At 35.7% G+C, this 11,037-nt stretch overlaps 1 protein-coding gene across 1 annotated transcript in view; it reads left to right on the top strand.

Moving 5' to 3' along the window:
* Positions 1-4,259: 4,259 nt before the first annotated feature.
* Positions 4,260-11,037, top strand: part of LOC149149403 (gamma-tocopherol methyltransferase, chloroplastic-like) — a 53,868-nt gene continuing 47,090 nt past the window's right edge. Inside the window, exon 1 of the mRNA XM_089442468.1 lies at positions 4,260-4,586. Coding sequence (XP_089298594.1) covers positions 4,260-4,586 — 327 coding nt within the window. The remainder of the gene's footprint in view (positions 4,587-11,037) is intronic.

Here is an 11,037-nt window from a genome sequence, read left to right as displayed (position 1 = left end):
CCTGTTAACATCGAATCATTAGGAGGAGCATCATATTTTGTAACATTTATAGATGATGCATCCATAAAGGTTTGGGCATATCCTATGAAAAGTAAAAGTGAAGTGTTTGGAATACTTCAAAAATTCCATGTTGTTGTTGAAAGAGAGACAGAAAAATTGCTGAAGTGTTTAAGAACATATAATGGTGGAGAATATTGCTCAAATGCATTTAAGGAATATTGTAACAGGTTTGGCATAGAGCATGAGAAGACTGTGGTTGATACTCCTCAACAGAATGGTGTCACAGAAAGGATGAATCACACCATAATGGAAAAGGTGCAAAGTATGTTGTTCAATTCTGGTTTGGAAAAGAATTTTGGGCTGAAGCAGTCAGGACCGCTTGCTACCTCATAAATAGATCTCCAACTACAGCCTTGGATGGCGGTATCCCTAAAGAAGTTTGGACTGGTAATAAGTTGAATTATTCTCACTTGAAAATCTTTGGATGTGAAGCATTTGTACATATTCCCAAAGAAAATAGAACTAAGCTAGATGATAAATCTATGAAATGCATTTTTTTGGGAAATGCGGATGAAGATTTTGGTTATCGTCTATGGGATCCAGTAAAACATAAAATTATTAGAAGCATGGATGTTATATTTAATGAATCAGAAATGTTCAAGAGGACTGTAGGTGAGTTGAAGGTCAATAAGGTTATTGATAGGTTTGAAGAGTAGTAGGAAAACATACCACCAATACAAGAAAACGAACAAGAAATTCAGAAGCATGAAGAGCGACAAGTGGAAAATAATGAACAACAAGAAGAAGGAATCTTGGAGAAACCTTTACAGAGATTCAACCTAATAATGCACCACCATAGTTGGCTCATAGATGTTCTAGGCCTCATAAGCCTTCACAAAGGTATCCTCCTTCAAACTATACTTTTTTGACTGATTAAGGTGAGCCTAATTGTTTTCAAGAAGCTTGTAATGTTTAGCACTGTGAAGAATGGAAGAAAGCAATGGAAGAAGAAATGAACTCTTTGCTGGAAAATAAAACTTAGGAGTTGGTAAACCTCCCAAAAGGTAGAAAGTCTCTACAAAAAAAATGGTTTTATAGGATTAAGCATGAAGGTGACGAAAAGAAGGAGAGGTATAAAGCAAGGCTGGTGGTGAAAGGTTTTGCCAAAAAATAAGGTATTGACTTCACTGAAATTTTCTCACCTATTGTTAAAATGTCATCGATTAGAGTCATTCTTGGTCTAGTTGCTACTTTAGACTTAGAATTTCAACAGTTAGATGTAAAAACTGCTTTCCTTCATGGTGAATTGGAGGAAGAAATTTATATGGAGCAGTCAGAAGGCTTCATAGAAAAAGGCAAAGAAGGCCTTGTTTGTAGGTTGAAGAAGAGTCTCTATGGGTTGAAATAGGTACCTTGACAATGGTACAAGAAATTTGATTCATTCATGTTGGAACATGGTTTTCAGAGGTTAGAAGTTGACCATTGTGTCTATATCAAGAGGTATGATCAAGGAAAGTATATCATATTATTGTTATATGTGGATGACATGTTGATTGTTGGGCATGATAAGAATAAGATCAATAGGTTGAGGAAAGCTTTGGGTAGAAAATTTGCAATCAAGGATTTGGGATCAGCACAACAGATATTGGGCATGCGAATTATGCGTGACAGGAAAAACAAAAGGTTGTGGTTGTCACAAGAAAAATATATTAAGAAGGCTCTTGACAAGTTTAATATGAAGGATGCCAAGCCAGTTGGTACACCCCTTGTAGCCCACTTCAAGCTGAGTACTGAATTGTGTCCTAGTGATGACAAGGAGAAAGAAGAAATGAGCAATATTCCTTATGCTTCAGCAGTTGGTAGTTTGATGTATGCCATGGTATCCACATGACCAGACATTGCATATTAAGTGGGAGTAGTGAGCAGGTTCCTTGCCAATCCAGGCAAACAACATTGGCAAGCAGTATAATGGATTTTGAGGTATCTCAAGGGTACTACTCATTATTGTTTATGTTTTGGTCATGATGAGACCATGCTTGAAGGATTTACAAATGCAGATATGGGTGGAGATATGGACACCAAAAAGTCCACTATAGGTTATTTGTATACATTTGTAGGTGCAGGAATATCTTGGGTGTCAAGGCAACAAAGAATAGTAGCCCTCTCTACAATAGAAGTAGAGTACATAGATGGAACAGAAGCTTGTAAAGAGATGTTGTGGATGCAACGATTCCTAGGAGAGATAGGAATAAAGCAGGACAAGTATGTGTTATATTGTGATAGTTAGAGTGCCATTCACTTGGCGAAAAACCGAACATTTCATTCAAAAACCAAGGACATTGACTTAAGGTACCATTGGATCTGGCATGTGTTGGAGGAAGAACAGTTATCCTTGGAAAAGATCCATACAAATAGAAGCCCTACTGATATGCTCACTAAGATTCTACCACGAAATAAACATGAGTTATGTAGAAGCATGGTAGGACTCGGTGTGACTTGATGACTCTCATTTGGCTTCAAGTGGGAGAAAGTTAAGTGTGAAGCCAAATTCATGCAGGATTCTAGATCCTTCTACACTACCATTAGTTTCTAGATCTCCAGGATTCTAGATCCTTCTACATCACCATTAATTTCTAGATCTCCAGGATTCTACATCCTTCTACACCGCCATTAGTTTCTAGATCTCCATCTGAATCACATACAGGATTCTAGATCCTTCTTCTACCTCTATAAATTTTTAATTTCTCTAGCCAGGGATTGCAAGCCAAGGCCCAAGCCTATTATGTAATGCTAAGTGATTTCTCTTCTTCAGTGATCGTTTTATCTATTCTGCTGTTTCTGATTGAGTAATCTTGTTGTTTCTCCATTTGTCTGTCTCTCAAATTATTCTTTGCTATTGTCATTTAAGTCTCTGAGTATAAATTTATTGTGTTATGTATGCTCTGATCTAAAACTTGGCTATATTAATTTTCTTCTTAGAGTTAGTTAAAACAGAGAGATACTTTTGATCTTCTAGGGTGGGGTTGATGACCTCCTTATAATATATTAGTTTTCTTTTAGCTGCTAAATCTTTCTCACACCACATTTTTTCTTTGAACTTAGAAGTAACAATATTTTTAATGTTATTAATGTTTTGCAATGCAACATTTTCGTCCCTCTCCCAATGGTTTAACCAAACCCTAGTGTCTTGATACCAACCTCGTTTGAGCTTTAGGTGATTTTGGCTGGAATTTAAAGCTAGCTTAAGAAGTCTATGGTCTCCTATAAAAACAAAACAAAAGTAAATATACGTTTTAATTAATATTCAAATTAAAACATATATAAATATATTTTCAAACATATTATAATTGATAATGATTTTTTTATTATTATTAAATTTAATTTTAAATTTTAAAATATTACAAAAACTAATTAATTTAATTATTTGAATTAATTCATATAAATCAAATTTCCAATTTTCAAAATATTTTAAAACTAAGTTACACTCTCATTTAATATGCAGGGACTGTAAAGTTGGATGAATATGTAATTGTGTATGACTAAAGAGTTAACCCTGCATAAATATCAAGAGTTTTTGCTAAAATTAATTTAAAATGATTAATTAATTGACCAAATGAGGTAAAAATAGACTAACGACAATGAGTCACATCTGCATCTTTTCTATGATTGTATTTTTAGTCCCTGCTGCAGGCTAGGCAGGGACTATAGTAATCCATATGATGCTCACTAACATTAATTGAGTTTTTTAAAATTCTTAATAACCAAATTTTTAAGATTGGTGACATATTTTTCATAGCTAAATTTTTTTCGCCATCTTATTTGGCCTCTTCCTGAGGCAGGGAGGCCAGAACCATATGTTATTTTCATGTTTGTTTGATATGTTTCCTTGGCATTTCCAATTGTGAAACTAATGCTCACATTAACTCGATTAAATGTTTTGGTTATTTAGATATGTTAATAATATATATGTTAGAGATAGCACACTGCATGCAACCGGATACCACATGGCTGCACATGGCTACACATGGCTAGACCAGATAGCACATGTCGACACATGACCACTGCATGTACTGCCCTCGTGTCTGTGATATGAGTTAACATTTCATTCCTTCCTATATGTGATACCAGTTAACATTTCATTCCTTAGTGGATTATAGTATCCTACGATATTATTGCACGGCACCCAGAGATCCTGGCTTTTTTTTTCTATTTTGAGCTCTTGGCTTTTTTTTCATGGCGACCTCTTGGTTCTCTTTTTCATGGCCAAGCCAGTGGCTGGACAAAGTTCAAGCCACACAAAAGAGAGGGCGTTTGTTATCTCGAAGGGGACAAGGCGGGGGGAGCGTTTAGCAGGAAGCGTCACGCTAGCCCTCAGTTTGCATCCTTCTCTCAATTCGATCTGCCCAGCTACTCTCACATCGACCTTCCTTGGCGGGAGTACCGGAACGGCCACGCATCTTGAGTACCTTATCAGTGATATGTCAAATGGAAGGACAATCCAACCTGCCTGCTTTGCCGCCTGGTTCCATCAATGGCCATTTTTGGAGGAGCCACCCATCACGTTCGACTACCGTAAGATCTCAAAGGTAAGGGCAATCCAACCCGCCCGCTTTGTCGCCAACGACCATTTCTAGAGGAGCCACCCAACACGTTCGACTACCTTACAACAGGTTTTCCCATTCTTGTACGATCCCTCACTGTTATATATGTTTCATCTCACTGGACACGTTCAATGGACTTATAGTTTTCAGTGATATTATGCGAGTAAACAGACTTTGCGAAGAAAGAAAAAAACCCAAACTGGTCGAACCTGTTATGCGAGAACTGGGTAGCCGGTTTTGCTCGCACCTTCCAAGCTTTCTTCTGTTGAATTGAATGTTGTTCACTGCAGCCTCCCAGCCTCTGCAAAAGTTCCTTTTCCCTCCGCAAATAAACTGGCCTATTGTGTGGAATATTGAACTATTGAACTTACGTAGTTGTGCCTGTCCTGTCAATTTCAATGTATGAAGAATATAAAATATAAAATCTTTGCTTAGACCTTACATCTCGAGAGCCATCCATTTATGTTACTTAACCAGTAGATCCAACAGTAGCTTATCCATCACTACCTACACCATCATAGTAGAAGAGCTAGCAAGAGAACCAACAGTAGGACCAGCATCACAGCCATGCCATACAAGACAGCGATCCAAACGAAACGACCAGCTATGTAATCAAGAATTGCTTTATGTTTCAGATTCACACTCATATACAAACTTTTAGTGAAGAAATCACACTTGGTTTGCATGCAAGCCTCAAGAAGGCACGTGGCGCATTTAATACGTTAGTTTCTCAAATATATCTAATTTTTGTTTATGTGTTTTAGATGTCTGTTTATAAATTGACAAACCAGTCAATAAATCGCAAGAGAATATATTTCGAGAATAGTTTCTTGATTAGTTCTATAATTTCAAGTAAAATAGTTAATTGTAACGTGGATATTGATGAATCTATGTATAATCATACCTAATATTTATTTACCATTTATGAAAGGTAAAATATGTTACATTCAAGCATTTTAAGTCTCAATGATTAGCCATCATGATTGATTAAAAAGTATTTTTTATATAACCATCATTTAAAAAGTTTGTGTTTATAATTCTAATTTATTTATTGTTAAAAATTCAAAGAATCTAAGATTTAAAATGAATTAAAAGTTTTTATATTTAGTAATTTTATGTTTTAATAAATGTAATTGGCTTTGAAGGCATTCGAACTTTTTGTTGTGTGTCATGCAAAAGTTCATTCAGACTTTCTATTGTGTGTGATGCCCTCAATTCCCCAATTTCCCAATGGGTTTCCCCGATTCCGTCACTGCCTTTCCGTCGATCAGAAACTGGTTATGATCACGAGATGATTGCTGGTTAATGGCAAACATAAGTGCTGTAATTTTTTTGTTAAGCATTGTACACTCATTTTGGGAGTAACGAAAAACCCAAGAAATTAGACTAGGTGATGGAAAAACTAAATTACGTTGAGTAAGGTATACACAAATTCACTATAACATAATTTATAAATCTGTACTAGATGCACAATGAATAATAAGATTATGTAGAATGGTTGTAAAGTTCCAAAATCCGTATACTCAATCTCGTGTCTTCTCTCGCATTCTCAATCTCGTGTCTTCTCTCGCATTCTATCTGACACCTTAATTTTGACGTAGTTTTCGTCAATATCTATTTGTATCATATAAATGATTGCAGGTATGGGCTAGGCCACTGTCCAACAACGACGTTGTTGTAATACTATGGAACAGAAGTAGTTCTCAAGCCTCTATAACTGCTAAATGGGTAGACATTGGTCTTCCCTCAGACGCTACTGTTAAAGCTAGAGACTTGTGGGTTGTATGACTACTTCCCATTCCTTTGCATTATATTTCTCTTTACACCGGCAAAATCATTACCATAATTACCACATAGAAAATAGTCACCTTTCTTGAAACTTGTGAGCCTTACAAAGAAAGAATTGGAAAAATCCTCATGATGAAATCCAGAAAAGACTTCTTTGCAATGATTCACAGGAGTACAAAGTTAGTGATTGCAATCATTCATAGGAGTACAATGTTAGTGATTGCAGGTGGTTCAGAGAAGTAGCCTTCCAATTTATAGCTTTGCTCATGTTGGTGGGTCAACAATGATCTAGATCTGGCTTTGGCTCACTGCCTTGTTTTGACAATGATGATCTAGATTTGGCTTTGCCTCACTGCCTTGCTTTCATTGACTTTGGCTTTGGCTCATTATACAGCTCCGTTGTCTGACACTTAAAGCCTTTCCCAACAAAAAGTAGTCTCTGGCTTTGGCTCACTACCTTGCTTTGACAACGTTGATCTAGATCTGGCTTTGCCTCACTGCCTAGCTTTGACTGACTGACTTTGGCTTTGGCTCACTAATTGACTTTGGCATTTATTATACAGTTGCTATTCGACACTTAAGGCCTTTCCTTGGCTTTTGCTCACTGACCGACTTTGGCGTTTATTATACAGTTGCGTTGTCCGACACTTAAGGCCTTTCCCAACAAAAAGCAGTGACTAGCTGTGATGCAGCCTCCCTTGTTTGAAATAGAATCTAGAATATGAAATTTTATAAATTTCTTAAGACATGACTACATAGATGTCCCTAACATATTGTATGCAAATAGTTCCACTACTTCCACTGAGGTCTGAGGTCTTTGGTCCCCCTTTAGGAAAAGACGAAAGACTAATAAGTGATTTTAATTAACCATAAATTCAAGATTTTTTTATTTATTTTTATTAACTATTCTTGATTCACAACTAGAACCTCCGACACATCATATCTTTATATTATTTAAGTTTCATCTACATATCTTAATGTAAAGTTTTCTTATCGTGTTTTCTCAGCAATTATAAATAACTCAGTGATTGAAAGCAAAAAGTAATTAACTGTGAACAACTATTCATAGTATCAGGTTGTTACAATATATTTTGATTAAAATTCAATTTAAAATATATATGAATATAAAATATAAAATATATTTTTAAATGTTCAACATAAAAGCAAAACAAAAATAAATATACGTTTTAATTAATATTCAAATTTAAACATATATAAATATATTTTCGAACTTATGGTAATTGATGATTTTTTATTTATTAGTTTTTATTAATTTAATTATAAATTTTAAAATATTATAAAAATATTTTAAATATTTTAAAAAGTAATTATTGGAATTAATTCATATAAATCAAATTTCCAATTTTCAAAATATTTTAAAATTAAGTTACAGTCTCCTTTAATATGTAGGGACTTTAAGGTTGGATGAATATGTAATTGTGTAGGATTAAAGAGTTAACCCTGCATAAATATCAAGACTTTGTGCTGAATTTAATTTAAAATGATTCATTAATTGACCAAATGAGGTAAAAATAGAGTAACGACATGCATCTTTTTTATAATTGTATTTTTTTAATTAGAATCTAATAGACTAACGACAATAAGTCACATCTGCATCTTTTTTATAATTGTATTTTTTTAATTAGAATCTAGAATATGAAATTTTAGAAATTCCCTAGGACATGACTACATAGATGTCCCTAACATATTGTACGTGTGTCCGAATACTTCCATTACTTCTAGAAAATTCCAAATCTCAAATTTTAGATTTGTATTACTTGCCAACAAATGACTTCACTACATTGATTCATGTGAGGGAGAAGAGAGTTTTGTTGGCTCCCGGTTAATGGTGGTGTAGAAGGTCAACGCTCTCCGTGTGTTTCGCAGCATGTTCTTAAATCTAGCAATATGTCTATTTACTAACACCTGCGGGTTTTGGTGTAACGACAATCATGACTCTAACAACTGGTATGTTGTTAGATCAGAGCATACATAACACACAACGGATTTATACTCAGAGACTTAGATGACAATAGCAGAGAATAATTCACAGAGACAGACAAATGGAGAAACGACAAGATTACTCAACAAGATTACTCAGTAAGAAACAGCGGAATAGATCAAACAATCACTGGAGAATAGAAATCACTTAGCATTACATAACAGGCTTGGGCCTTGTCTTGCTTTCCTTGGCTAGAGAAATTACAAATTTATAGAGGCAGAAGAAGGATCTAGAATCCTGTATGTGATTCAGATGGAGATCTGGAATGATCTAGAAACTAATGGCAGTGTAGAAGAATCTAGAATCCTGCATGTGATTCTAGAAACTACTGGCAGTGTAGAAGGATCTAGAATCCTACATGAATTTGGCTTCACACTTAACATTCTCCCACTTGAAGCCAAATAAGAGTCATCAAGTCACACCGAATCCTACCATGCCTCTACATAACTCACGTTTATTTCGTGGTAGAATCTTAGTGATCATATTAGCAGGGTTCCTATTTGTATGGATCTTTTCCAAGGATAATTGTTCTTCCTCCAACAGATGCCGGATCTAATGGTACCTTAAGTCAATGTGCTTGGTTTTTGAATGAAATGCTGGGTTTTTCGCCAAGTGAATGGCACTTTGACTATCACAATATAACACAAACTTGTCCTGCTTTATTCCTATATCTCCTAGGAATCGCTACATCCACAACATCTCTTTACAAGCTTTTGCTGCAGCTATGTACTCTGCTTCTGTTGTAGACAGGGCTACTATTCTTTGTAGCCTTGACGCCCAAGATACTACTGCACCTGCAAATGTATACAAATAACTTGTAGTTGACTTTCTGGTATCCATATCTCCAGCCAGATCCGCATCTGTAAATCCTTCAAGCACAGTATCATCATGACCAAAACATAAACAATAATGACTAGTACCCTTGAGATACCTCAAAATCCATTTTACTGCTTGTTAATGTTGTTTGCCTAGATTGGTAAGGAACCTGGTCACTACTCCCACTGAATATGCAATGTATGGTCGTGTGCATACCATGGCATACATCAAAGTTCCAACTACTGAAGCATAAGGAATCTTACACATCTCTTCCTTCTCCTTGTCATCACTAGGACATAATTTAGTACTCAGCTTGAAGTCGATTGCAAGGGATGTACCAACTGGCTTGGCATCCTTCATATTAAACCTGTCAAGCACCTTCTTGATATATTTTTCTTGTTACATCCGCAACCTTTTGTTTTTCCTGTCACGCATAATCCGCATGCCCAATATCTGTTGTGCTGGTCCCAAATCCTTCATTGCAAATTTGCTACCGAAATATTTCTTCAATCTATTGATCTTATTCTTATCATGCCCAACAATCAACATGTCATCCACATATAACAATAATATGATATACTTTCCTTGATCATACCTCTTGATATAGACACAATGGTTAGCTTCCAACCTCTGAAAACCATGTTCCAACATGAATGAATCAAATTTCTTGTACCATTGTCGAGGTGCCTGTTTCAACCCATAGAGACTCTTCTTCAACCTACAAACAAGGCCTTCCTTGCCTTTCTCTATCAAGCCTTCTGGAAGCTCCATATAAATTTCTTCCTCCAATTCACCATGAAAGAATTCAGTTTTTACATCTAACTGTTCACATTCTGGGTCTAAAGCAGCAACTAGACCAAGAATGACTATAACGGATGACATTTTAACAACAGGTGAGAAAATTCAAGTAAGTCAATACCTTCTTTTTGGGCAAAACCTTTCACCACCAGTCTTGCTTTATACCTCTCCTTCTTTTCATCACCTTCATGCTTAATCTTGTAAACCCATTTATTTTGTAGAGCCTTTCTACCTTTTGGGAGGCTTACCAACTCCCATGATTTATTTCCCTGCAAAGAGTTCATTTCTTCTTCCATTGCTTTCTTCCATTCTTACTGTGCTCGACTGTACAAGCTTCTTGAAAACAATTAGGTTCACCTTCATCAGTCTACAAAATATAGTTTGAAGGAGGATACCTTTGTGAAGGTTTATGAGGTCTAGATGATCTACGAACCAACTGTGGTGGTGCATTATCAGGGTGAACCTCCTGTAAAGGTTCCTCCAAGATTCCTTCTTCTTGTTGTTCATCATTTTCCACTTGTTGTTCTTCATGCTCTTGTATTTGCTGTTTATTTTCTTGCATTGATGATATGTTTTCCTGCTCCTCTTCAAACCTGTCAATAACCTTCTTGACCTCCAACTCACCTATAGTCCTCTTGAACATTTTTGACTCATTAAATATAACATCCCTACTTCTAATAATTTTATGTTTCACTGGATCCCATAGACGATAACCAAAATCTTCATCAACATATCCCAAAAAAATTCATTTCATATATTTATCATCTAGCTTAGTTCTATTTTCTTTGGGAATATGTACGAATGCTTCCCATCCAAAGATTTTCAAGTGAAAATAATTCAAATTATTACCAGTCCAAACTTCTTCAGGGATACTGCCATCCAACACTGTAGTTGGAGATCTATTTATGAGGTAGCAAGCGGTCTTGATTGCTTCAGCCCAAAAATTCTTCTCCAAACTGGAATTGGACAACATACTTCGCAACTTTTCCATAATGGTGCGATTCATCCTTTCTACGACACCATTCTGTTGAA

This window comes from Pinus tabuliformis, chromosome 9 (genome assembly GCF_031772625.1).
Source record: "Pinus tabuliformis cultivar Carrire ecotype Pingquan chromosome 9, CPIR1, whole genome shotgun sequence".
NCBI lineage: Eukaryota > Viridiplantae > Streptophyta > Pinopsida > Pinales > Pinaceae > Pinus > Pinus tabuliformis.
Note: the sequence above shows the minus strand (reverse complement) of the source record. Positions and strands in the feature narration are given on the sequence as shown.